The sequence below is a fragment of the Eublepharis macularius genome, chromosome 4 (genome assembly GCF_028583425.1).
Source record: "Eublepharis macularius isolate TG4126 chromosome 4, MPM_Emac_v1.0, whole genome shotgun sequence".
Taxonomy (NCBI): Eukaryota; Metazoa; Chordata; class Lepidosauria; order Squamata; family Eublepharidae; genus Eublepharis; species Eublepharis macularius.
In genome coordinates this window covers 152,319,636-152,347,335 of record NC_072793.1, presented here as the reverse complement: position 1 = coordinate 152,347,335, position 27,700 = coordinate 152,319,636, and the positions used below count along the sequence as shown (strand labels likewise).

Here is a 27,700-nt window from a genome sequence, read left to right as displayed (position 1 = left end):
TTTGATGCGCGTATTTGCTGAACGGGGAGGCTGGGTCTTAATAGGACTGCTGCGGCAAGGCTGCCGACAAAAAGCGCGCTACGTAAGAGAACTGCTTGCGAGCGTACGCGCATCTTTTCTTGAAAATTACAAGAGGAAAAGGAACACTGAACTTTTTTTAAAAGTGGAATTACAGAACGCCTTTTCCTCACACAGGAAGGGTGGCCATTACCGACCGAAGTCACGTACACTGCGAGCCTGCCATCCCAGGGTGGTCTTTAGAGGAGCTACTGGACACGAATCTTGCTCTTCTACTGCAGACTAACAAGGTGCTCATCTCAAAGAATGTTCACTGGGAATAATGGGAGATGCCTGAAGACTCATTGGATATAGTAAGAGGCATGGGTTCCACTGAAATATAATACAACACAAAACTGGCAAAGAAATAGGGTTGCCAGCTCCAAGCTGGGAAATTCCTGGAGATCGGGGGGGGGGGGGTGCGTGGGTGTGTTACACACTAGGTTACACACTAGAGAAAGTGGGCTTTGGGGAGGGAAAGGACCTTGGCATGGCATAATTCCATAGAGTCCATCCCCCAAAGTAGCCATTTTCTCCAGGTGAACTGATCTTTGTGGCCTGGAGATCAGTTGTAATTCCGGGAATCTCCAGCCATTAGGTGGAGGTTGGCAACCCTACAAAAAAAATAAAGAACTAATTTAGAAAAACCTGCTCTGGGACTGGAATGAAAGCCCCCCGGAATGAAATGGTGGTAGAGGAGCACAGTAAGTGTTCTGGGACATTTTTCCAGAGGAGTTAGTCTTGTTAGTTTGTAGTTGCAAAGTAATATAAAGTCCAGTAGCACCTTTAAGACTAACCAACTTTATTGAGGCATAAGCTTTCAAAAACCATAGCATTTGATGAAGAGAGCTGTGGTTCTCAAAAGCTTATGCTTCAATAAAGTTGGTTAGTCTTAAAGGTGCTACTGGACTTTTTACTATTTTGGGACGTTCTTGTCATTCCTTTTAGTACATCCCCATCCACTTCAGCCAGTATTTATCCTATGCATGAGGTACAGAATAACAGTTCTCACTGACAGAATCATAAAAGGAAATCACCTCTATATTTACTCAAAAAGAGGACCGTGATTTTTAAAAATATTGTACATTACTTATACTCAAAGATCTCTTTTTCTTGATGATGGACCTAGAAAAAAACAACTTCCCTGTGAGTAAATATTTTATTGAATCATAGACAAGACCTAAAATAAAGTATGTGCCTAGCACAGCTACCTCTGTGCAATCTGTTTCTGTCCTTCAGTCTCAGGACAAGTCTTTCCAGAAATCCTTTAAGAACACAATTCACTTTCCTAGATGAGTTGCTTAGCTTTAATTTCTATGCCAATGAGTTACCTCTCAGACATACCTCCCCAACTCAGATCTGCCTTGACCAGTTTGCTACAAATGGAGAGAAGCTATAGCTATATAAAATATATCGTGTTTTATACATTTTGTAACTTGCAGCTTTGTGAACCACCTTCAGTCTAAGGAGATAATGGGGTTTAAATATTTTATAGCCGGAATAAAGTGGTAGCAGAAGCTAAACCTGCCAACATAAAGTACTTCTAAAAATTAGCAAATGGTGTAGGTGAATGCACAGCTAGAATAATGAGCTCACTGTTAAAGAGACTCCTGGCCTAATTCATAAGGCACAGCTTTCCCCATCCATTAGTGTGGCCCATCCAAGGATACAGGGTGGACAGCAACTTCTTCAAACTACAAAAGAATCTAAGTGTTCCTCTCCTTCTCCTTCCGTTTTCTATTAGACAGAAAAATGGACACCAGTGAGGCAAAAAGAAAGACACAGCACATGTTTTAAAATTAGAAATTCACAATTTATTTCAAATAAACAATTTGGGGGGGGGACCTCAAGGGCTCTTTCTTTTGCCCCTCCCCCTCCTAATGCCGGAAAAGTGTTGGCAGTTTCTTGAGATTGCGTCCCCCTCCCCAATATTTCAGTGAGGGAGAGAGCAAAGGCAGCCATGATAATGTAGCACTCTGCATAATTAAAAAAAGCTCCCACAGCAGAAGCTACTACCTGAAACTTGGAACAGTCCAGACTTGAGTGAGCACAGAGGAGCCTTTTCTATGAAAAAAGTTTGAGAAATGAAACAGATTTAAAAAAAAAAAACCTTGTTCAGTGAGAATTGAGACAGTGCAATATTATAGAAAGTAGTCTCTGGTTCTTCCTGGAGCACTAGTCCATCATACTGTGCGCATGCAGTTTAGGTTGTCAGAGAACTCCTCTTTGCTGCTACTGAAGTGTGCTGTCAGACAGCAAATACACAACTGGTTAGAGGATTTCTTCTCCTGGCTGGACAGCATGTCCGCACAAACTCTGGAATTACAGATTCTCCTGCCCAACAGAATTCTGTATAACCTGAAAGTCTCCAGTGATCACTATTAGAAGCTGGTGCAGAGATATTGCCTTAGCTGTTCTGTATCTCTTTCAAAAGAACTGAACACATTAAATGTAAGCCAAGCCAAATTAAAAATGAGTACTGGGGTCAAAGGTGAGCCAAACCAGTTTTAAAAAATAAAAGCATTCCAGTGACAATGAAGAAAGCTGCCAGTTGGCTTATTTCAAGCATTGCAGAAAGAGAAAGATGTGCTCCCAGTATAAAGATGTTAACTTACTATGGGGGAAAGGGAGTACCTGTTTACACACACTGGGTTCAGGTGCCATTAATTCTTACTTGAAGTCTTGCTATGGCAATCGACTTGATACTGAGTTGCAATTTTTTTTAAAGAGGGGGAATATCGTTTTTTTAAAAAAATTTACACCAGAATCATGCTGCAAGGACATCTACTTTCTCCAAAATGGGGTGGGTGAGGGGAAAGCCTATATTCCACATCCTATCCCTGTCAATGACAACATCTTTTTAGGTAAAGCTTGAACATCATGCAGTTCTGAAATAGGAAGGATGTACTGGAAACATACAGTGCTGATCTGTAAACTCTCTGGAACTAAACAAAAACAAACATATATGAATACTACCTTGTTCTAAAAGGTGGCAGCCCATGTGATAACAAAGTGGGGCTTTTATTATACAGCACACCTAAAAGCAATATATGGGATTGGCTCCAGCCATCTGATTTAGTTAAAAACTACAGGGTCACAGAATTAGATGCTGCAACTGAGAGTTGTGAACGTGATACTTGCTTAACTTTTCTGCTTATGTGCCACCATCTTAATCAACATGCTGCAACTGGATCTTTTGCAACAGAAAGTTCTGAGCTATAGAGCTGTGCAGCCTTAGCTAAGCTAGTTCAATGAGCCAGGCAGCTCCCACCTAAATTAAACTTGTACAGATGAGGAAATGCTCACTACTTTTAAGACTGAGCATAAATATGAACAAGGAAGATTAGGCCAGCATTTAACAGCAACAATTAACAGCCACACCCCTTCTGCAACTCTCCTATCAATTCTTTAGCCAACAGTAGTTAACTATATAATCTTGCCCTAGTACTTTATGTACCGCATCTCAAACCAATAATGGAATGAATGTCAACATATCCTGTTGATTAACATCACACACAAACTGAACTATCCCTTTTTGCTCTTGCTAAAAGATTGTCTCTTCCTCTTTTTCTATAGTATCAGGGTCCAAATGTGGACTTCATGCAGAGAAATGAAAACATCTAAAGCCAAGGGAACACAATCACACGATCCCTTTCTTACAGCTGCTCAGTATCAAGGAAGGGAAAGGATAGGATCAAAGGAGAAAACTTGATGAGGTTATCATGCTCTGCCAGCTACAAGAGACAAAGAGAATTAGAGAGGGAGTAAACACAATAGGAAGCAAGAGGACAATAAGTTTGGGGGAATTCTCTATTACAACTTTTAGCCTGGTATTTTCCTTTACTCCTACTTTTTAAAATCTGTGATTAGTTAGCTGCTGGGGGTGGGGGGGTGTCTTTTCATCCCAGGGTCATTTATTTAAGTGAACAAGTAGGTGATGGGAGCAATCATTTTCCTGGGACTGCTTGAGGTAGTAATAGCAGGTGGAGAGAGAGAAGGCGGCAGAGCAGGTTGTCCTAAGAACTAGGACAAAATCTAACACTAATAAAAATTTCCACTGAAATGGCCAGTAAGACAAGCATAGTAAGCACAGAACAATAATCCTAGTCAATCCTCCTTATCCAATCTAAAAGGTCATGATCCATGAACAAAGAAGTGTTCAGTGCAACAATGGCCACATAAAGTGGCAAAGAAACAAAATGTTCTCATTTGTATCTAGCTCTCATAGCAACACTAGGAGAAAGCCAGCTGTTCCATCTTCCTTAGTATGTTAATACTGTACATACCTTAGACATTCTTTTATGGTGGCTGTGAAGCTACCTTCTTGCTAAACCAAACAGAGGAAATTTTACACTTAAACACATTCAAGAGTCCTCTGCCCATAACACACCACCTTCATACTAAGTAATGCACATCCCTATGCTGCCAAATTTACTAGCGGCTTTACAACCAGCAGTGTAGTAGTTTCCAGGGAAACTGTATGTTTACCATTGGCACATTTCTAAAGATTTGTCTTATGCAGGCTAAGATCTTTATCAAGCATCGTGTTAAGTGTAACACCTTTCCCAGGATGTAGCAGTAGGGAAGTCTGGTCTTGTCTGGCCAAGAGGGATCAAACTTACGGCCATGTAAAGGATCAAGTTGTAAGTGATTGAGTTGCACAGATATGAAAGGCATGGACAGAACATGGCTTGTTCCTACTGCTCTCAAGGAAAGCTAACACCTGCTTATGATGCCATCAAGGAGAGAGATTGCAGTGCTGTAATCCCCACAAACATTTTTAGTTTTTGGCAGAGGCAAGTAGTCCAGAAAAACAAAAGCCATGCAACAAATCCATGCAGAAGACAAGCTCAAGTTTATGGATTAGCAAGAGAATGTATGGAATAGCGAACTGAGCTTGCCACCCCTGAGCTTTGCCCTACTGTTTCTGCATAGCCAGAAAAGAACAGTAGAGCCACTTGACTGTAAGCTTATCCTTAGCCAATCCTGATGGTCTTCAGGCCCAGGCACTCTTCTTCTCATGCAGTCACAAACCAAGCAACACAAACAGTGCACAGAAGAGGTGCTAACAGAAAGCCAGTTGGGATATTTCATAATCACCAGTGCAAAAGATGACTGGAGGAGTGGAAAGAGGGATGAATAGAAGAGAAATAAGCCATTAGTTTTACAAGCAGCTTATCAAAAATGAAACAGTCCAATTCCAATTTATTTTTAAAAAGGGTTTTGTGTTATTCTAGGGTTTGTTTTGTATAATTGTACAACTGTTGAAAATTACACAAGTCTGTAATGATCTAACACTATTAACAACCATTTAGAGGAGGAAAATTAGAACTTCCTCCCAGAACAACCCCAAGAACCAGGGAAGAAAATGTTCCAGGAAAAGGTGCCCACATCTGAACTCCAGCCTGGCAGAAATGAAAAACGGAAAGAGAAGGAGGGGGAAAAAAAAACAGAAGCTGTGGTGCTAGCTCATGTCTGGTTTGCAAGGGGAGGGTGCAGTGTTGTCCTCAGTCCTTCTCTGTGGAGGGGGAGGAGCTAGTTTCTCACGCTGCTGCTGTCGCCGCTACCTTGCTCTCTGCTCTCACCCCGTGCCTTGATGTCTCCTGCTACTTTATGTGTCATGGAAATCTTTCAGCAGGGTCCTCCTCCTCTGCTCAGCTATGTGCATCTGATTCTCCAAGTCCTATGCAGAGGGAAAAGAGAAAGAAGAAATAGAACCAAGTGTATTCTCCTTTGAATTGGCAAAGGAATGGATCTTCACACACTACATGAACAAAAAAACTAGAGAGAGAGAAACTCTAGAAATGGGGGAGGGGGTGACTCCCGCCTCTTTTCTAGCACCAGATGAAGCATGAATGCAATGTAAGAACCCCATAAGGGCTTATTTGCTACACCCAAAGTCTTTCTTCGGTAATCACTTCAATGGCTGCTGAATATGGCATGTAGCTGGTGAGTCCTGCAGAGGCCTAAAACTGATCTCTAAAATCAGTCTATTTCTAGCCTCCCTGGCTGTCAAAGTCAAGTGCAACTTTTAAAAAGTGGGAGCATTTTCTGCGAACCGTTTAAAGAATTTATGTTGTCTCTCTTGAATGCTGTCCAAATGAGACCTTGAGGCCTCAGGAGTTGTGTATGTTTTCCTTCATTTCAATGACTATGTCTCCGTTTGCACACTGGACTGGTTGAGATCTACTGTCTGGATGAATGGAATTGAAAGATTAGGTGGGAAAGGGCTGGGCAAAGGTTGTTACTCACCCCTCTGTCGTAACTGTCTGCTCTCTCCACTTTCCATGAGAGATTTTCTATTTCAGCTTCCAGCTGAGCTTGTTGGTATTCAAACTGGAACCAAATAGAACAAACTGTTGGGAAAACAGAGATAGAAAGAGCGGCTTATGCCACCCTCAGCCCATCCCCAGTTTGTTGCTCTGAGAAAAACATCTTGCTGCTACTGTTGCTCACAGTCAAAATGTACTTCTGAAGGAACAAGAAGCTGCAAGCCAAGACAGAGGTTCAGAAAACCAGAATGAGGAATTGTCACATCTGGTCTGAACTGACATGCATGCCGGAAAGGTGTTGAACTTAAAAGTGAGTTCAGATCCCAATCACCATCACTCTTCCCTGCTTATCTGAGAACACCCATCATGGGTTCTTACGTGAATGGCATGACCAGAAATTTAAAGATTTATAAATTAAGACTAACAGAATCTTTTGAATTCAAAAGGGAAACAGGGCTGTTACATGCTAGATATGTATATTTAATATTTTCTTTCTATAGGACTACACTTAGTCACTTTCAGGTTTCAACCTGCTTTTTCAAAGTATTGAGTTTGGAAGGTCAGTAAACAAAAGCACATTTGTGAAACAGGGAGTACATTTGCTCTTTTTTAAATAGTGAAATTCAGTTCATTGTGTTTCCTGCCTCTCTTCTGGCAAAATGAATGTTTTTGTTAAAAAGAATAAGGATGGAAAGCAGCTGCTACTCAGCTCTGCAGAGGTCAGGAAGATCACCAACTAGGAAGTTCTTTTTTTTAAAGTTACCAGGTCACACCTGAAATAGTGAGCTTCTTCTGTTCAGGTAGGAGATGATGGTTGCAACAAACTGATTTTTACTATTATGTTTGTATTCTCTCTCTTCAAGAGAGACGTTTAACAGACAATTCCTGAGTGGTCACTCAGCTAGGCAGCTGGCAAGACAAACTAACTTCACCAGAAGTCAGCCGCATCATACGCCTCTGCGCCATTCTCAGAAACAACCCACCCAAGCCATACGGCCAGGGCTCCTTTATTTCCCAGCCCAGTTCCTTTGGAACTCTAGATGCCAGCAAGCATAAGAGTCATATGTCTTACCAATTTCTTCCGGGGACCAGATTCCATATAGTAGGCATAAGGATATGTATACTGTAGCGTGTAACGACACTACAATAAAAGAGAAAAAGAAAGACTGGGATGCATGCTGGCATTGACTATCTACATGCCCTTCTCGCAATGCTGAGGGATGGTGGACTGTCAGCATTAATCCTTAAAAAACGACATCTGCTTTCAGCAGCTATGTTGGCCCAGAGTGCTATACAGTAGCATCAGGCAATATGGTAGGGGGAGGTGGGGGTAAATCATGCCCATTAAAGCATACTGAATGGCTCGATGGAGTACTTGGGGATTTTCAGGGCTTGTAATATCAGCCCTAAAGCTTCAGCAGGCTGCATTAACAATGAAAATTACAGAATATGCTTCTTTTCCATCCCTTCCAAAGCCAAGAGAGAGAGAAAGAGAGAGAGAGAGCGTGCATGCAATGTGGCTAATGTTCTAATATAAATTCTGGACTTCTAGCAGAGATCAACTCAATGTGCTATGAAACACAAACCAGCCTTAGGAATGGTTTGCATTTTCTGCCAAGCACCTGGTGGCCCTTCAAACTCTGGGGTAGCATCTCATTGTAATACAGTCCATGACTAGCTGCCTGCCCCCCCCGAACCCCCTCTTCACCCTTCTGACAAAAACTTCTATGGAGCTAATAAGCCAGATAATCCCACCTTTGCAAGTAGCTTTGCTGCATTCTGTAGATACTGCCAATCTATCCATGTTCCCAAGTTGTTCATCACCCGTTCTTGTATCTTCTCTTGAATTCGCTGGTACGTCTGGGCCTCCAACTGTAAGCTCTTGTTGTGGTTTTCCCACTGCAGAAGCAAGAAAATGATGTGAGATGAGAGTTCAATCTTTTGTTAGGAGTAGGGAAAAGGCTGGGGTTCAGTCCACCAGATCAATTAAAAAACAGCTGAGAAGCACATAGCTATTCTAAGCCTCTGCATCTCAAGAGGCAAGTTGTACTGAAGTTCAATGACATCTCAGTCCCTATCTGATACCACCCCATTATCTTTTAGCAATGGATTCTGAAAGGGTAAGACAATGCTATTTGCGTTAATAGTCTTGTTTTGTATTTGTGATATCTCTGAGGAAAATGGCTGATGAAACTGGGTATGTTTTAGAACATATTGTACAACTTTCCAAAACATTATCATTTGTGTTTTGCTTTTTTTTTTTTTAAAAAAAAAGTTCAGATTATGCTCAGATATGCCAAGTGATTTTTTTAGCAGGATCACAGTCTAGTTTCATGAAATTAAGTTTCTAGTTCTCGTTGTTTACTGTATTTTAATTTACACCCCACTTTTGAACCATAAGAGGCCCTCACTCTAGCTTACAACTCAATTAAAATGTACTAATGTTAATCAGTTACTTATTCACAGTAAAAATTCTCAAAAACTAACAACAAGAACACTGTTATGTTGGTAATATTTGGAAACAAACAGGCAGAATCTACAAACCAGAGCCAGAATGTTAGAGTGATGAGGAGATCCAGATTTGAATACTCAACCTCCTATAGAAGCTCTGGGTGACTGTAGGCCAGACCCACGCACTCAGTCTAACCTACCTCACAGGATTGACATGAGGGGGGAAAGGAGAGGAAAACTGTATGAAGCCTTGAGTCTTGAAGGAAGGACTGGATGAAAACATGAAAGCTAAAAGCTGGTGACTGTTGAAGCTTCTGAGTTTGACAGTGGCTGCTTTTCAATCTTACAGATTCCTTATGGGATCCTCTGCTTACTACTTCATTTATCCATGTTTCTCCTATTTTATTTTACTTCATCTATACCCTGTCTTTCTAACCAATAAGGACCCAAAGTTGCTTATGTTGTTCTCCTCTCCTCTATTTTATCCTGACAACAACCCTGTGAGGTAAGTTAGGCTGAGAGTGTGTGAATGGCCCAAGGTCACCCAGCGAGCCTCCATGCCAGAGTGGGGATTCAAACTGGGGATTCCCAGATCATAGTCCAAAACCCTAAATTGTACAAAATTCCCTCCTCCAATTTGCTGTATCAGCGCAACAGCTGTTGAAAGGATAATCACCTCTGGTAGGAATATGATCTTTTTTCCCAACTCAATAGCAGAACCTCACACCTTGAAAGTAAACAATTCTAAATCAAATAGCTGGCATTTAAAGGGACCACAGATACCAGAGTGAAGAAAGACGTCTGCACAAAAACACTGAAGTACAGCTCCCAATGCAAGCTGATTGTACTCAGAGGAACTGTGTGTAAGTACTGCATCAAGTAATGCTCCAGATACTGAGAACATTCACCCAATTGAGGCTTTATGCCAAACTTCACTGATGTGGAAGAAGCATATATCTACACACCTTACTGGCACAACAGGAGTGCAGGTGTTTGTGAATCCATTCGGTATTTCTTATATAAGTAAACAATCTAGAATGGAAGATTTGTATTCACTTACCGTGAAGCTTCCTTTCTCGGTGGTCCAGGAGTGGGGCAGTCTTTACTTTTGGGATATAACTCCTCCTCTTCAAAGGCAGGGTCAGTCAGCTGATTTTGATCCCAGAGGAGAGGGGCTTGTCCCTGGAATCACCAGTCAGTTCCCAAGCCCTGACTTCCCATCACGATACCAAGAGGGAAAATAATAACTCCCCTCATTTAAAAAAAAAATTGAAAGGTCCCTCCCTTGAATCCACTGAGAGGAAGACTATTGTCCTAACTCTTCATCCAATCCTAGAAGTCGCCCCACAAGCAACTCGGGTGGGCAGGACTGCCCCACTCCTGGACCATCGAGAAAGGAAGCTTCATGGTAAGTGAATACAAATCTTCCATTCTCCAGTGGTCCTAGGAGTGGGGCAGTCTTTACTTTTGGGACATACAAGAGCAGTGTGCCCCAGGGTGGGTAGTCCGGCTTCCAGGCCTAGAGGGTGTGTTGTAGCACCCTCCTGCTGAAGGTTGTCTCTGGGGAGGACAACTTATCTATCCTATATTTCTTGATGAGAGAATATATTGATTTCCATGTGACTACCTTATCGATTGTTTCTAATGACTAAAGGATTTATAGGCTGCCTGTGTCGCTGTTTCCCTTAGTGAGTGCACCCTGACGTCTATGGGCATCCCCAGACATCTGGCTTGACGTGCCAGAATTATGTACCCTCTGCTTTACCTACTTAGCCAAGAAAAGGACACTCTGTGTCCCAAGGAGGACTTCCTGCAAATACACAACTAGCGTCCCAGACTTGTGAAAAACTGTTTAGTCCTGCCCAAGTGGAATTTCACATCTCTATATATATCAAGGTAGTGAGTTTTTTTTTTTAAGGGATTGCTGCGCTCTGCAGAGCGTTGCTGAAGATGTCCTGCTCAGATGGCAGGGCCAGAAAGACTGGTGATTCCAGGGACAAGCCCCTCCCTTCCAGGATCAAAATCAGCTGACTGACCCTGCCTTTGGAGAGGAGGAGCTATATCCCAAAAGTAAGGACTGCCCCACTCCTAGGACCACCGGAGAAAGAACTGCATGCTATGAAGAGCTGAGCATTTTTGGTGCAAGGGAATCCAAACTGTAGCCTTGTAGGAAGATTCTACTGCATAACACAGGCAATTCAGCTGTTGCTATGGGCTTTATAAAGAAACACTCTCATCGACACTTCTGGCAGGGATTCTCTAGAAAGGAGCCTACATCTGGAAGAACGGACTTAAAGGCCTTTAACACTGACTTCTGAAACTACTGTGACTACACAGAACATTTTATTGCATGCAGTTTCTCACACAGTCATTGTTCACATTGACCTTTGCACAAGGCTGGGCATTTTAAAAAGGCTACAGTTGGCTCTGGCCAAGGAGATGTCTCCTACCCTCTCAAAATAGAACAAGTACTTCTTAAGGGCCTCCCTGGCCTGTGCTTGCTGACTCTGGTTTACAATATCAGGATTCTCTTTGTACCGACTGCATTCGTAGTATTCACTGCCGTGAGTCTTCCAGTCCCCCAGACACATCCAGCAGAAGTCTGTTATTGCAAAGGAAAGCACAAGTTACACTGAAACATTTATGAAAAAGCAACAAAAGCAACCCCATCCCCTGCCCCACATTAAATGAAAATCCTACTCAAGAGGTCGCTGTACACAGTTAACTGTTAAGAGCGCTTCAATGGACCATCAGCGTTGTGTTCAAAGCAGAAAGAGAGATAAGCCTTGCCCTTCCTCCCTCCTCTGCTATAAACCTCTTAATTCTGTCTACTTACCATGTTTGCATTTAGAACATTGCTGAAAGAGAGGAGAAAGAACGAGAAGGCTTTAGGCAAGGAGCAAACAAAGATTTCAGCCAGCAAGTGAAGAACTTTTTTAAAGGAATCCTGATCTTGTTCAGGAATAGCTTACCATGTGATTACAGCCACCATTCTTTTCAATACAGATATTGCACTTGGGACACTGGGGAGGTAACAAAAGAGAGGGAGAAATATATTAGATCCTTTTAAAACCTTTCCATCCTTTGATATCTTGTGCAAGACTTTTTCAGATCCAGATTGATTTTTCCTTTAACTGGCTTTACATAATTGTATTTCAGTCTATTCATTCATTCAACTTATACATGGCTATCAATTTTATACAACTGCTAAAGGTCCCTAAAAGTGGCTAACATAAAAATCCAGTGTACAATTCAGCTCAAGAGTCAAACAGTAAACCCATCAATTCAAAAAACCTAAAAGCCAGACATCAGTGAACTCTTATCAGTTTGCACCATTTTCCTCACGATCAATTAAAAGCAAATGGAGTCCCCACGATTTTCCACTCTCAGTTCCACAGTGATAATCTCCAAAACCACTGACGTGTATTCCCAACTGACTTATGTTGCTGTGGTTCCACTTGGCTGCTGGTTGTTCTTCGTTTCTTCTACTCTCCCATGCCATCATGGTGTACCTTAACTTGGAAGGTCTCCAAAACAGGAAGAACCTTGCAACATGGCTGCAATGTATTTCCAAGGCTGAGGAGGTTTGGGGGGGGCAGTTTCCAGGTACTGTTGGTGCCGAGGGCAATCCTGGGTCTCTTGCTTGTCTTCTTTCAAATTTACCTTCGATAATTATTTGAATTAGTTCCATTACTCAGGGTGTGCCCAATCATACTTGGTCTCCCTTTTACCTTCTACATCAGTCCTTATACTTCTCCCATCCTACTTAATAATTCAACAAGTTTTTTTTCTTTCCATGAGGGTGATATTTACATTATTTATTTGTGTTTAAGTGATTGTTTACATCTCAAACCAAGCTGAACATTAAAGGAAAGGGGACAGGAGCTCTGATGAGGTTCATCTGAACAACTTAATAGATTCTGGTCTTGTTGTCTGTGATATAGTTCCAGGTGGGTGGCCTTATTAGTCTGCAGTAGTAGAACAAAATTTGAGCCAAGTAGTACTCTTAAAGACAAACAAATTTGGTCTTTAGAAAATTGTTGGGAACTAAAAAAAAAAAAAATTGGGTCTTTCAGGGAGAGATGAGACCAATGCCAGCTATAGCAACTGACAGCGCCCTTCCACCCATTTTGAAAAGCTTGGACTTAATTAGCTTGGTTGATGAGTGAGAAGTCAAAAGAGGGAAAGGAAGGACAGAAATATGGATATACTGTTTGAAATATCAAGTCTCCTATTAATATTAAGTACAATACTACATATAAAGTAGCTGTTGGCAACTTAACATTATATTTTAGATTTAAATGAGAAACTTTAAATACAGCATGACTCTCCTCCAATCTCTCAGCATAGTCAAAGTTACAAATGAAACCTCCCATAGCGCCCCCCACCCCCCGCTCCATGTCTTACATCTTTAGTGTGAGCACTGATGTAGTTAGCTGTTTCAGAGTCATCTGCACATTTGGTGAGCCATTTCCGGATGGTGGCACAGTCTGTGGGAGCATGGTACATCTGCCGACACTTGAAACTTAAGCAAAGAGAAAGACAGGCCCATTTTTCACGAACACTAATACATGTGACTAAATCACGCTTTGTAAGTATGAAAGGGAGGCACTTCTGATGCAGAGTTGTGTGGCCTCTACCATTTTATGCAAGTGCAGTGGAAGGTCTGTCTGTATCTCATGCAAATCCATAATTTGATAACTGTACACGCAATCTAGGGTCCAGAGAATCCCACTCACATTTCAGATAAAATATGAAATCACCTAAAAGCAAGTTTCTAGCCCTTGTATGCAAAGATAAATTTGAAATGCATGTGAGCAATGTATGATGAAATTGCCAAGGAGAGAGTTGGGTCAAATTTCCAAGAGGCAGGTGGCAGGGCTACAATGCTTTTTTAGAATTAGAGCTCCTCAGACAAATAAATGTGTTCCAGTTGCAGATGATAGCATTCTAGCTAACTTAGTCCAGAGTTCTGAAATTTGTTTTTGCAACAATTACCTCTTCTCTTCTCCTCTGAAACCAGAACACAGATGTCAGAAGACAGAATATTAGAAAATGGCTATGTGAAAAGCCAGTTGTGCATTTTAGACCCCATGAAAGTTATTTTTTTTGGTGGGGAGGAGAACAGGTTGGCTATCAGGTAGCCCAACTCAACTCTAGGAGTCATAGCTTTATAATACAATCTCATTCCGCCATTTACAGGTTTGTCTTAGAGGTAGCTGTGCATATCATTATTGGAAAGGTTTTTCAGTCATGCAAAAGACTGCCAAGTGTGAACACACACCTAGATGTGAGAAGAAGCCTTGAGAATGATCATCTGACATGATCATTCTGAACTCTACATGTTATTTGCTTTCCTATTGTCTTAGGGTACCTTGTGAGTATCATTTTATTTCCTCTTAATTAGCTTGCTAAGGAAACCCCAAGCCTAGAATACTTCTTGTTATACTTAGTTCAATACACAGTTTCACTTCCTTACCAGAAAACTTCATTGCATCGATTGCACTGTACTCTGCGGGCTTTGGGCTCCTGTACCTGTATGACCATAGGGCAGTCTGCACCAGGACAGAGCTGCAGCTGGAAATGGCTCTGGAACACACACACACCAAAAAGCTCTATTAAAAACTATTCTAGAAGTCACAAACACAGTTATAGCCTTCTTTCCATGTGTTAAAGCTCCATCCATTCTCATTGGATCAAAAATTGGCCAAGACCAAATGCAAGCCCTTGCTGGAATTCTTATCAAAGAAAGTCTCTGCAAGCTTTTATAAAACCTGTAAAGCTTCTTAATGTACTTAGGTGTTTAATTTAGTTCATGGTTGCCTTTACCATTTTACTATCCCGGATACAATTTTTCTTCTAGCTGAAAGTGATGTTCGTTTATTTAAGATAACTTTTCTTTCTGAGGAGGATGTTAGATATAATGTCTCTTCTGCAGGCAAGGGATTAACTGATGTTCTTGCATGTCACTAAAGGCAGAGTTTTTTGAAAAGGGAATAAATGCATTTTTTTGCTTTTAAAAAAAATAAACCTTGGGAAAATAAGATATTGGAAGGCTTTGTATGTTGTACTGATCAAACAAAGCTGGCATTAGTAGTTAAACCAAGGTATTTCATAACTCCTCAGACAGTGTTAAATTTACTGGAGCTGCAAACACACAGAGGATATAATCCAGGCTGAGTTCAGCACCTTTAATTCACACAGTTTTTAACGGAAAGTTAAACATGTGCTTAACTTTCTTCCCTTGTAATCAAAAGGACTTAAAAGAACTCAGCCTGCACAGCCCTGATATCTCAGGGCAGGAAATAAAGGGTTAATTATCCTTCAGAGGTTGCTATCTTGCTGTCAAAGTCCCCTGGGTCCCCAATACCTGCTGTGGTTGACAGGGAAAGTCTCTTCTCTCTGCCACTCTCTTTTTTTTATTCCCTTTCCCTACAGCCTACCGCAGGCACCCCTTTAGGGCACCACAGCTTGATGGGCCCTTGCTCTGATCCAGCAAAGCGATGTGCTTAAAATTATCACACCTCTATATAGATTTTTATTCAGGGGAGTGTTGTTTGGGCACAATAATCCAATGATATTTAGGGAGAAGACTGCAGTTTTCAGCAGAAAACCTAAGGAAAAACAGGTTAGAATTTTGTTCAAAATTTGGGAATAGTTGATATTGTGGGGACACCAAGTTTAGGTAAAATTGCCCAAGGTAAATAATATAATAGTACTGGTTAGATACTGGTGTCAGTTTTTTGTAATAATCATTCTGATGAAAGGTTTGTAGTGACAAATAGAAGTCAAAAAGTAGACTTTCATTACAGAACCGTATCTTGAACAAAAGCTGAATCTAAAAACGGCTCTTACTTTAAAAGATAGCCAAACTACCAGTAGTGTATATGCTAAGAAGCACATATACTAAAACCATTATCAACCAATTATGTATTAAGGTTGTAATCCTGCACCTACTTACTGATAGTTCTACTGAACTCAATAGGACATTCTATTGAAAATTGGCAATAACAAAAGAAAAAATTAGACCGGGCTTCTGGTAGTCAGGGGTACAGCCTACATAATTTCCTCTCTCTCAGCCTACCTCTACAATTTCCAAAGCCCTATGATTACACTTTCCTGTTTTCATCAGTTCACTAATCATTATTTTAAAAAATGCTTTAAGTAATCTGAAGAAATCTCAGTAATCTGAGATAAATTATGCAAATGCATGAAAACGGACCTTTGGACACTTACCGTGAAGGGTCCTTCTCCTCTGAGTGCAGGAGGACATCTTGGGTTGTTTCCTTTTGCCCAATCAGGGAGGCAGGAAGTCAAAAAAATAGCTCTTCCTCTTCCTCTTGGAGCCTAGGAACGCCCCCTTGTTCCAGTTCTGGTGACTCCACAAAGCAGTAGAAGAAAAAACTATCAAATACTAGAACTTTCAAGAAGAAAATACTTGCACCCGACCCGAAAAAGGAAAAACTTAGTCGGTGTGCAGAACTATGTTAAGTAAAAAACAGTGAGAAAAAACGACTGCGGCATGTTGAGAGCGGAAGGAGAGACAGGAAATTCCAGCCGGAGAGGTGTTGTTTATAAGGAAGTATCAGAGAGGAGTAACAGGAGACGGGGGAGCCTGGGAGGGGCAAGATGTCCTCCTGCACTCAGAGGAGAAGGACCCTTCACGGTAAGTGTCCAAAGGTCCGTTCTCCCTCTGAGGCGGAGGACATCTTGGGTACTCCCAAAGCAGTTAGTCTTCTCCGGGTGGGAGAGGCTCCCCGTCGAACATCACGTGCTGGAGAACTCTCCTTCCGAAGGCAGCGTCCGCTGAATTGAAAATGTTCATTTTGTAGTGTCTGACAAATGTGGAAATTGATGACCAGGTGGCTGCCTTGCAAACCTCTTCCACGGAGGCGTCCTTGAGGAATGCTGCGTTAGTTGCCGCGCTTCTCGCCGAATGAGCAGTAATTCCCTGAGGCACGTCTCTGTTGCACGCCTTGTACGCTTCCATGATGCAGGACCGAATGTTCCTCCCAATGGCTGCCGAGGACATCTTCTTCCCTTGGTTGGGAGGAGAAATATTGATGAAGAGCGAGTCGGAACACCTGATAGATTCAGTCCTAGATAGGTACGACTTGAGGACTCTACGAACGTCGAGGGTATGCCAGTCCCTTTCCTTAGGATGAGAAGGGTTAGGGCAGAAGGATGGCAGATTGATCTCCTGAGCCCTATGGAATCTGGAACAGGATTTGGGAACAAAGGTGGGGTCAGTCCTGAGAACCACTTTATCCCGGTGAAAAATGCACAGGTTGGGCTTGATTGACAGAGCCCCCAGTTCCGAGATCCGCCTCGCTGACGTGACAGCTACCAGGAAAATAGTCTTGATGGTTAGCCATCTCAAGGAAATTGAATGGAGAGGTTCAAACGGGGGCCTGGTTAAGGCCGATAAGACAACGTGAAGCCTCCAAGTAGGGAAACGATGAACAACTGGGGGGCTTAGCAAGGTCGCACCCCTGAGGAAGCGTTGGATGTGAGGATGCCGGGAGAGTCGACAACCTTCCAGGACAGGAAAGACCGAAGACAGAGCCGCTACCTGCTTGCGGAGAGTGGCCGGCTTGAGTCCAGCTTCCAGGCCCTGCTGGAGAAAGTCCAGAATCATAACGATGGACGGGCGCAGAGGATTAACCTTCTTCCTCCTAGCCCAGCGAGCGAAGGCCTTCCAGGTGGTGTTATATAGCCTAATAGTTGATTTCTTCCTAGACGCCAGGAGGGTAAGGATCACCTGCGGAGGGTACCTCAATCTGGTAAGGTACTGCCTCTCAATCTCCACGCGGTCAGACACATCCATTCTGGATGGGGATGCCACACCGGGCCCTGATGCAGAAGATCTGGTATCGTTGGTAGCTGCATCGGAGGGGAAATCGTCAGTGCCTGTATCGTGGAGAACCAGGGTCTCCGAGGCCACCATGGAGCCACTAGGATTACCTCCGCTTGACGTTCCGCTATCCGCCGTAGAAGTTTGGGAAGAACCGGGATCGGTGGAAAGGCGTACAGTAGCCCGTTGGGCCACCGAGTAGAGAGAGCGTCTATCCCTTCTGCCTGGGGGTAACAGGAACCTGGAGAGAAACCTCGGAACTTGACAGTTCGCAGGAGTGGCAAACAGGTCCATGATCGGTGTCCCGAAACGTTCCGCAATCATATGGAAAACCTCCTTCTTGAGTGCCCACTCTCCTGGGTGGATGGACTGCCTGCTGAGCCAGTCCGCTTGAATGTTGGTCACGCCCCTGATGTGTTCGGCTTGCAGAGAGAGGAGATTGGCTTCCGCCCAGTGTAAGATCTTCATGGCCTCTCTGTGCAGCTTGGGGGACCGAGTGCCCCCCTGATGGTTGATATATGCCTTGGCTGAGACGTTGTCGGTCCGTACCAGAACATCCTTGCCGACGAGGTCTTGGCTGAAGAAAGCGAGAGCAAGGCGAATGGCTCTGACTTCCAGGAGATTGATTGGCAGGACAGTCTCTTCCGGAGACCACGTACCCTGAGCAGGTCGGTTTTCCAGAACTGCCCCCCAGCCGGTGAGACTGGCATCGGTGAATAGTTGCAGCCTGGGAGGATTGAGGAACGACTTCCCCCGCCGCAGGTTGGGTGCTGAGGTCCACCATCTGAGGCTGGACTTGACCTTCAAGGGCACTGTGAGTTGTCGATCGCATCTTAGTGCAATAAGAGATTGGAACGGTCTGAGGAAGGACACGAGTTCCCGTGTGTGCAGACGGCCCCAGTCCAGGGCCTCGCAGTTCGCTACGAGGGTTCCCATCAGCTTGGAGAGCGACATCAGAGAAACGGAGCTGCGGCTCAGCACCAGAGCGGTCATCTCCTTGGTTTTCTGGATCTTCTCCGGTGGTAGGTAAAAACGACCCTTCCTGGTGTCGACCAACATTCCTAGATGAAGCAGTCTTTGAGAAGGCTGAAGAAAACATTTTGATAAGTTGATCAAGAAACCGTGCGCTTGCAGGAAGAGAACAGTGGTCTGTGTGTCGGCCGCCACCTTTTCCCTGGAGCTTGCTCTGAGTAGCAGGTCGTCTAAGTAGGGATGGATATGAATCCCCCTCTCCCGCAGTCGAACGATGGGGTTGATCAGGATCTTGGAAAACAACCTGGGAGCTGTGGCAAGTCCGAATGGGAGGGCTTTGAACTGAAGGTGGAGACCATTCACATGAAACCTCAGGAATCTGCGATGGGCCTGATGAACCGGAATGTGTAAGTATGCCTCTGTGAGGTCTATGGAGGTGAGGAATTCTTTGGGTCGTAGTGACTCCGCGATAGATCTTAGAGTCTCCATGCGAAAGTGCCTCAGCTTTATGAAACGGTTTACGAACTTTAAGTCCAAAATGGCCCTCCAGTCTCCGTTTCTTTTTGGCACGGTGAAGAATAGGGAGTAAACACCGGAGCCTTGCTCTTGACGAGGTACAGGTTCGACTGCTTGGATGTTCAGGAGATGTTGTACCGCGTTTAAGGTGATGGATCTCCTTTGAGGGTTTCGGCGTAGGGGGGATGACAGAAAGCGATCCGGTGGGTGCGACTTGAACTCTATGGAGTAACCCTTTGAGATTACTTCCAGTGTCCAGGCATCCGCCTTTGAGTCCACCCAGGATTGGAGAAAGAACTGTAGTCTTCCCCCCACCGGAAGCGGCCGTGAGTCAGGACTTCTGAGTTTTGGAGTCGAAGTCCTGCCTTTCCCCTCGTTGTTGGTGTTGTCTGTTAGACCTGAAACCGAAGTTAGCTCTCTTGAACGATTGTTTGTTGGCACTCCAGGAGGACCGTTTGGTATCTGGACGTGGTCTCGCCAAGGAATGGTGTGTACGAAAGGACTGGTTATTGAAGGGTCGTTTGTCATACCGTCTCACCGACTTGGGTAAGGCTTTTTTCTTGTCTTTGGTCTCGATGAGAACCTTTTCCAGGGCATCTCCAAACAGTTTATCCCCCTGGAAGGGGTACGCCATCAGGATAAATTTGGATCTGATGTCAGCTGGCCATGCGCGCAACCAGAGAAGCCTTCTAGCCACTGCCGCAGAGGCAATGGCTCTGGACGAGAAGGTGAGAGCATCCAGAGTAGCATCTGCCGTGAAGGTGGTTGCTTTTAAGACTCTACTAGCCCCTTCTAACAGACGCTTTTGATTTTCAGGTAGCAGCTGGATTAACTTGCGCAGCCAGACTACCGCCGCCCGGGACACGATGGACGCGGTGGAAGATGCTCTAATCGCCATGGCTGCTGCTTCATGCGCTCTCTTGAGTGCCGCTTCCGCCTTCCTATCCAGATTGTCTCTGACTGAGCCTTGGCCATCTTCCGACAACAGCCCAGGTGACTGAAGCGCCGCCACCGGGGCATCAATTCGAGGAACCTGTAAAAGCTCAGATGCATAAGAAGGTAATGCATACAGTTTTTTAAGAGCGCTTGAGCATTGTTTGCTAGAGGCAGGGGAGACCCATTCTGCTTTTAATTGTCTTTCAAAATATTCCGGAAAAGGGAAGACCTTCTCCTGGGTATCACCCCTTGGGAAAAATTCTTTACACCCTCTGGGTCTTGAAGAACCCCTACTGGTACCACTAGATGCCTCTTCCCCTCCTTGTTTCTCCTGAAGCTCTAGGGCAGCCAGAGCCTTACTCAGAAGGTATGGATAGTCCTCTGATTTAAACAGCCTGTTTGACTGGTCAGGCATAATGACTTCTTCCTCCTCCTCTTCTTCTGAAAGGAACTCCCTTTCTTCACCCTCCTCGCTATCAGAGTAGGCTCCCCCCCCACAACAATATCCCCATCTCTGGCCGGGATTGGGTGTGCTTTTTGGGCTGCCTTGGTAGGCCACTGGCAGGATGTACGCCGCACTTTACTGGGGGGGGAAGGAGGCAGGGAGGAAGACTGGCTTGTTGCCTCGGGAGGGGGCTGGCACCAATGAAAAATCTCTTCCCGCATGGTCTGTAGGAAGGACATGAACTCGCCTCTCAGGAGGGAACCGAGGTCGCCCTGTACATTACCCGTCCCATGGGCTCCGGTGCCGATCGACTGCGGAGGCCACGTCACTGTAGAAGGGCCTGCAGGGCACTCTCCCGGCTGGAGGTTGGCGACCGCGGCACTGGGAGCCGCGCGGGAATCGGCGCGGGCGCCATCTTGGTTTCCCGCCAAAACCGCGGCTGCATCTAACGGGCTGCTGGTGGCCTGCTCGACTGGCCCTGATGCCTGGGAGTCCTTCTGCTTGCGTCGCAATTTTTTTGAAGAAGTACGCGGCTTTGCAGCCGGAAAGGTGCCGGGATGCCGTTCAAGCCTGGGCGGCAAGACGGTACCGGGTACAGCAGCCGATTCTGCCGCCGATGCGGCCGTTGGTGAGCTTCCCTCCTCACCCTCCATAAAGCTATCTTCGGAGTCCCTGGACTCCATCGTCTTGATAGACTTGGGCCCAGAGAAAAAAAAGAGTTGAAGAGGGGGGGGAGGGATAGAGATAAGAAAGGTAGAGTAGAGAAGAATAAGAGAGGAAGAGGGAAGGAAAAAAACTAGAGCTAGGACAAAGAAGACAAAAAAGACAGGACTGTGGGCTGACAGAGAAAACTGTAGCCACAACTGCTCTCCCTGGAGGCAGGAAAGAACTGGAACAAGGGGGCGTTCCTAGGCTCCAAGAGGAAGAGGAAGAGCTATTTTTTTGACTTCCTGCCTCCCTGATTGGGCAAAAGGAAACAACCCAAGATGTCCTCCGCCTCAGAGGGAGAACCCACATGATTTCATTTACTTGGCATAGAACACATGATATATAAACAAGCAGTACCTCAATGTAATCCCTGAAGAGGTAGCGTCTATATTTGTCTTTCAGCTCCTCGCTAGGTAGCAGTGGAAACACAAAATCTTCTGGCGTCCGAAGCAGACAGTCCTGAGCCATGCAGGAGATGCCTGTTAAAATGAAACCCAGAAAAGCTGCTACAAGTGAAGTCATTACCAACATTACTAGTGCAAAACAGAGGTGTATAGTAGTTCCAAAAGAGAGTTAAATTCCCAACATGCAATTTAGCAGAATTTTGTGAAAGCTAGGCCTGGACACCTATCATCAGATGCTTTCTACTAGCAAAAAACATTATTAGCTTTAAGCAAAGTGAACTGAAGAGAGGGCAAGGGGCTAGTTTATCCTATGGAAGAATGGCAATAAATCTGCAAAAGAGAGTTAGTAGGCTACAGAGAGGGCTGCATTGGACTAGCTCCAGTCACATAACCCTCCATAATTTACAGAACCGCTTGAAACATAAATGTAGAACAGTTGCTTTACTGTGGATTTACGAAACATTCAACGCAGTGAGGGAAACTTGAGAAACAAACTTCTGTTGGAACCCCCCCCCCCCCCCGACCTTGCCTGGACCATCAAAATATGAGCCTCTGCCAGGAAACTTCCAGCCTGTGCATGGGCAAAATCAACAACAGCCCACACATGGGCTTCCTCTGTGGTGGCCTCTATCCTGTGGAACGGCCTCTGCCTGAGAAGGTCAGGAGAGCCCCCACTCTCCTGGCTTTCCGCAAATGATGCAAAACCAAATTATTCAAAAAGTCTTTTTACTCAGATAGGAGGACTGTATTGTAGGGAAGGGGTCTCAGATGCGTCGCTAATGAGTTAGGGACCACAGACTTCACTATGTTGCCTTGCATATTATCTTTTGCTTTGAATATGTACTCTTATATATCACCTGTGCTTCATGTTTTCTAATGTCAGTCCTAGAATTGATTATGTTCTGTTTCAGCAGTTCTTCAAATCTCTATTGGATCCTTGCTAATGTTATGTCTTTGTAAAATCCTATGACATTGTTTATGGAAATGTCCTTGACAAATGTCATTGATACCGTATGGAAATGCCCTTGGTACTGACTATGTAATCTGCCTTGGGTCTCAGCGAGAAAGGCGGACCAAAAATAAATAAATAAATCATTTTTCAATGTTAAGGGTTTGAGATTGGCTAGGTTTTCAGTGCGTGGGAAGGAGAATCAGGAAGGGGATCAGTTCACCCCAAAGGCCCCAATGCGCTCCTTTGTACTAAACTCACCAACTCCAACTCCATCTTTGACGAGTACTGTACAGTGCTGCTCCCAACAGCTGCGGCAGAACTGGTGCTGACAAGCCAGAGACAACAAGTTCTCCTTCCGGACAAACTGCATACATACTGCACAGTGCTGGGAGGAATGTACCATGGCCTGAGAGGATGGGGGCGGGGCAGGAATCAAAGGTTACCAACAAGAATAAAATGAATCCCAGCAACACTTCTAATGCTATCATTATTTTGCTCAGTGATTTTGTGGGGAAAGGTCTGGAACAGTTGTAACTACATATCTGAGCAAGAGTCCAGTAGCAAAATTATTGGGGGGGGGGGAGCCACAGCTCACGAAAGATCATCCCCTACCACAAATTTTGTTAGTCTTATAGGTGCTACTGGACTCTTGCTCTTTTCCACTGCTACAGACAGACTAACACAGCTACCCATCTTGATCTACTTATCTCAGAAATTCAAGCAAACTTAACACAGAAAGTTATACCTAAGCCAGCAAGTTATGGTCTGCATTTGCCCATTGGTTCAGAGAGCAAACACAAACCATAGTTTGCTCATGCAGATGTACTCTGCAAGGAGGGGGACAGTACATGGCTCATTCCCAATCCTCCAATCCATGATATGAACTGACCAAAAATGTTTATTAGCAACTAGTCACACTATGTGGAGAGGCGCTATATAAATTGAATAAATAAATAATGTTTCCACACACACTTTTTGTTACCTTATGTTTTAGCTGCAATCCTGCATCTTAAAATTAACACCCATGACACCCGTTAAGGCTGTACACATCCATTTAGTCCAGCTCCACCTTACTGTGTATGTACTGCCAGGGAACAGCATTCACCATTTTTTAAAGTGGCAACAGATACAAAGGCTTCTGCATTCAAGAGCTGCTGCTATTTTAACGTACTGCTAGACTTTTCTTCATAACTTGCACAGTAAAGTTATATGGGACCTTTCCGTGATCTGCTGTGACACCAGTACAAGTAGTTTAGGTGGGTAGCCATGTTGGTCTGCAGTAGAACAGCAGGATTTGGGTCCAGTGACACTCTAGAGACCGACACGATTTTCAAAGTCAGAGCTCCTTTCTTCAGAGACATTCGTCTCCAGGGTGCCACTGGACCCAAATCTAGCTACTGACAAATGCATAACGACAAACTGCTTTCACAGGTGACAAGATTTTTGGTTTGTGAGGTTTGCAGAATGGCAAAAAGAAACTAGACTTTTGCAACAGTTACTAAAAGGCTACCCAGTTAATCTGGATGTGAGGAAGTGATCCACATTTTGTGAAAGAGGTCTCAAAATAGTGGCTGCATCCCAATGTCATGAACAAAACTTGGTTTGTTCCTGATGAGAACAGGCAGAAAGTCCTAAAATAACAGCAGCCTGCTGGATGAGATCAATGGCCCATCTAGTCCAGCACAGAGTGCTAACCAGTTGCCCTGGAGGGCCAAGCAGGGCACAGAAGCCAATGCCTTCCTTAGTGGTGCCTCCAAGCACTGGTACTCAGAAGTTTGCTGCCTCTGTATATGGAATTTTCCTTTAGCCACCATAGCTAAAGGAAATGTCCATACACAGAGGCCATGAATCTTTCCAATTCCCTCTTAAAACTAACTATGCTCATGGCCATCAATAGAGCCATGTTCAACTGCCAGTTCAACTCATGCATGCTTTCCTCCTATCCCTGCACATGGCTGGAAAATTGAGGACTTCCTGGTTTTATGCAGTTTTCCGTGACATCTGAATGGGCAAAACAACAAACTGCAATTTATTCTCTTGTCTACACCTCAGGTTTTCTAAGAGAGAACAAACTGTTATTTGTCATTTCAGCTGATTTGGACATAACGATAAACTGTGGTTAGAGCCAGAGAGCCTACAGTTTTTCAACTGTGTGCAAGGAGTGGAAAAAAGGAGAGGGAGTGCACAAACAGAAAACTCCCTGGCTATTTCTCATCACAAACCAATATTTGTTCATGACATCAGAATGCAGTCAATACATCTAAGTTACTTGCTGGAGATTATAAGCAATATTTCATACTGAAAATTGCAGGATGCAAAGAGAAAGGAAACCTCTACAGAAAACTGAGCTGCCAGTTCAGAGGCTACAGGAAGAGGCAGGTGTAGGATAGGCTGTTTGAGACTTTTCATTGACAAGATGGCTGCTGGCGATTGGAGTGGAGGCTTTGCCTCCATGGGGGAAAAAACTACCTATTTTCAGACATGTTGGCTTAATAAGCCATTCTCTAACAAATCCACAGCTCAGAGTAATTACTTTCAAAAGTTGTCACAAGGCCAGAGATCAAACTATTAAATGTTCAACAGCAAGTGTATTTAAATCCAGGCTACCATGCCAGTAAAATTAGCTGCTGTTTCAGAGAAGTGACAAAGGTATTTGCTTGATCTCTCTGAAGGCTTACGTTCAGTCAAAATCTCAGACATCAAGCCCCAAAAGATCCAAATTAATTCAAAAGGTCTGGCTGAGTGTCCAGGAGAAAAATGCTCTTGTACACAGATGTGGCATGGATTAGAAATCAGCAGAAAGCTGACCATGAGGCAAATGGATTGGTCTTCAGATAAAACTACTTGTTTAGTTAAGTACCAAATGCACCACAATAGCCAGTTACTTACGTGTTTGGATGAGGCAGGCTGAACTCGTGCTTCCACTAGCAACTGGGCAGAATTAGATTTGTGCCTAAAAACCAGAAAAAAAATTCTAGGTCAATAAAGCGGGAACCATGATGGGACAATTTATGAAATCAAAATGCAACTCCAGATTTTCACGGGAAGCATCATGCTGATCACAATCTTACTCAGTTTCACTGTTATATGCCCACGTTGTAAGTGGAATGTGTCTGAGAAAAATTCCTTTTCTGGCCCAAGCCTCACAGCAAACCTTCATATTTGTAATCTGTTGTGGATCAGGAACATTGTCCTGCTTTCTAGACTTACTCTCAAGCACACACCAGTTTCACAAAACGATTAGCCAGATTAAGATGCGACAACCAAACCAAGCTCAACTCTCGGGGCCACAGACACTGCTGCCTGCCCCTCCCCTTGTCCTCTAGCTGATGCCCGGGTTTGCAGCCACCACCACCCTAATATATCAGACAAACCTTAGTTAGCAAAAATCTTGGACTTGGTTTAGACTTAAACAATGGTGTGCTGCTACAAGACCAAATGGTTTGGGGGGAAGTCTTTTGGGATCCCCCTCCTCCTTTCTTTGCACGTTGCCACAAATTAGTAAATTCTATGTTCTATGTTCAGGACAAACTATCATTTACCAAATTAAATACAATAAATGTATAAGGAGAATGGAGTGACTGATCCTGAAGATCTCCCTGCCTGTCAGTTCATTTAGCTATTGTCAACCCACAGGTCATCACTGCATCTGAACCAAGCCTCCAAAGCAGAATTTGGGGGGGGGGATAGTTTGAACTGATTTTCCAGTTCTGGTTGGCCCTTTTGAACATCATGATGAACTGTAGTTTGCCACAAAGAGGAATTTAGGGAGAGAAATGGAACACAAAAGGAGAAGTGGGAGATGAGGAGCAGAGGGTGCAGGAGCCAGAGGGGCAGCCCCAACAACTGAACTGATTTAGCCACTACGTCTGACTGGGCCAAGGGGTTCACAGAAAAGGATAACTACTCCTCTAGGATATAGGGGAAAATAACCAGCAGCAGTGTGCAGTATTGTCAGTCACTCACCAAATGTCTTGATCAATTGCACCTATGCCAATCATTTTAATTCTTACTGAATTAACATGAGATTCACTAAAGTTACCAGCTTGCAAAGCTTTTTACTAGCTTCCCTGTACAAACATGCCTATTGAAATCATTTGCAATTCTAAAAAAGAACCAATATCACCTTGGGTGCAGTTTTTGCTTGCTGCATGTGTCCAAGCAAGAGGTTATTTACAGCACACGCCTAGTTTAGGCTTGAGAAAAGGGACATACTTTTCCCACACTTCCAACAGTGCAACATGTAATAGTCTACAGATGCCTCTGTTAAAGGTAAATTTGCATTGATTTATTTATAAATTTAGACCCACGTCTGAATCATCACAGCCACAAAGGCTGCTAACAGATTAAAAACAGACATAATAAAACCACATTTTAAAACCAATTAACCCCTCCAAATAAAATTAAATTTTAAAACACACATCATTAAAACAATTGAAACAACAGCTAAAATACACGTTCCAAAACTATAAAAACAACAATGAAAACATAGGGCAAGGAGGGATCACTGAAGGAATGCTAAATGGAAAAAAAGGGTCTTCACCCACTGGCAGAAGATGGCAACAGAAGGAGACAGACGAGTCTCCCTGGGAGACAGTTCCACAGTTTGGGTGCTATGACCAAAAAGCCTCTTTCCTGGGTTGCCACCAGCCTCATCTCAGAAAGCACGGGCACCCAAAGCAAGGTCTTGGAAGTTAACTTCAGTGGTCAGGTAGGCTCATATGGGATTAGGCAGTCCTTCAGGGATGTTGGTCCCAAGCCATAAACCCGAATTGTGCCTCAAAACCAGTGTAAATGGGCCAATAACGTTCCTACGACACACTCCAGTCAACATCGTGGCTGCAACACTTTGTACGAGCTCGTTTCCAAACACTTTTCAAGGGCAACCCCCACGTTGAGCCCACTACAGTAATCTAATGTTGATGTAACCACAGCATGTACCACAATGGTCAGATCTTTTTTGTCCAGGAAAGACTGCAGCTGGCCAGTCAGTTAATAAAGCACTCTTTGCTGCAGCTGCAACCTGCTTGTCCAGTAGTAGGCCTGGGTCCAAGAGTACCCCCAGACTTGTTCCTTCAAGGGGAGTGTAACCCCATCCAGAATGGGTGACATTTTAAATCCTGAGTCAGATCT

At 44.0% G+C, this 27,700-nt stretch overlaps 1 protein-coding gene across 3 annotated transcripts in view; it reads right to left on the bottom strand.

Annotated features, from left to right (window-relative positions):
- Positions 1 to 5,245: 5,245 nt before the first annotated feature.
- The window catches only part of ARIH2 (ariadne RBR E3 ubiquitin protein ligase 2), a 43,133-nt gene continuing 20,678 nt past the window's right edge, over positions 5,246 to 27,700 (bottom strand). For all 3 annotated transcript variants that reach the window (XM_054976020.1, XM_054976021.1, XM_054976022.1), the window contains 12 exons: positions 25,457 to 25,520; positions 22,826 to 22,973; positions 21,569 to 21,690; positions 14,260 to 14,369; positions 13,188 to 13,305; positions 11,753 to 11,803; positions 11,617 to 11,638; positions 11,231 to 11,382; positions 8,085 to 8,228; positions 7,402 to 7,470; positions 6,310 to 6,393; positions 5,246 to 5,740 (listed from right to left, as the gene is read on the bottom strand). In XM_054976020.1, the coding sequence (XP_054831995.1) occupies positions 5,669 to 5,740; positions 6,310 to 6,393; positions 7,402 to 7,470; positions 8,085 to 8,228; positions 11,231 to 11,382; positions 11,617 to 11,638; positions 11,753 to 11,803; positions 13,188 to 13,305; positions 14,260 to 14,369; positions 21,569 to 21,690; positions 22,826 to 22,973; positions 25,457 to 25,520 (1,156 nt within the window). In that variant the 3' untranslated portion in view covers positions 5,246 to 5,668. The remainder of the gene's footprint in view (positions 5,741 to 6,309; positions 6,394 to 7,401; positions 7,471 to 8,084; positions 8,229 to 11,230; positions 11,383 to 11,616; positions 11,639 to 11,752; positions 11,804 to 13,187; positions 13,306 to 14,259; positions 14,370 to 21,568; positions 21,691 to 22,825; positions 22,974 to 25,456; positions 25,521 to 27,700) is intronic.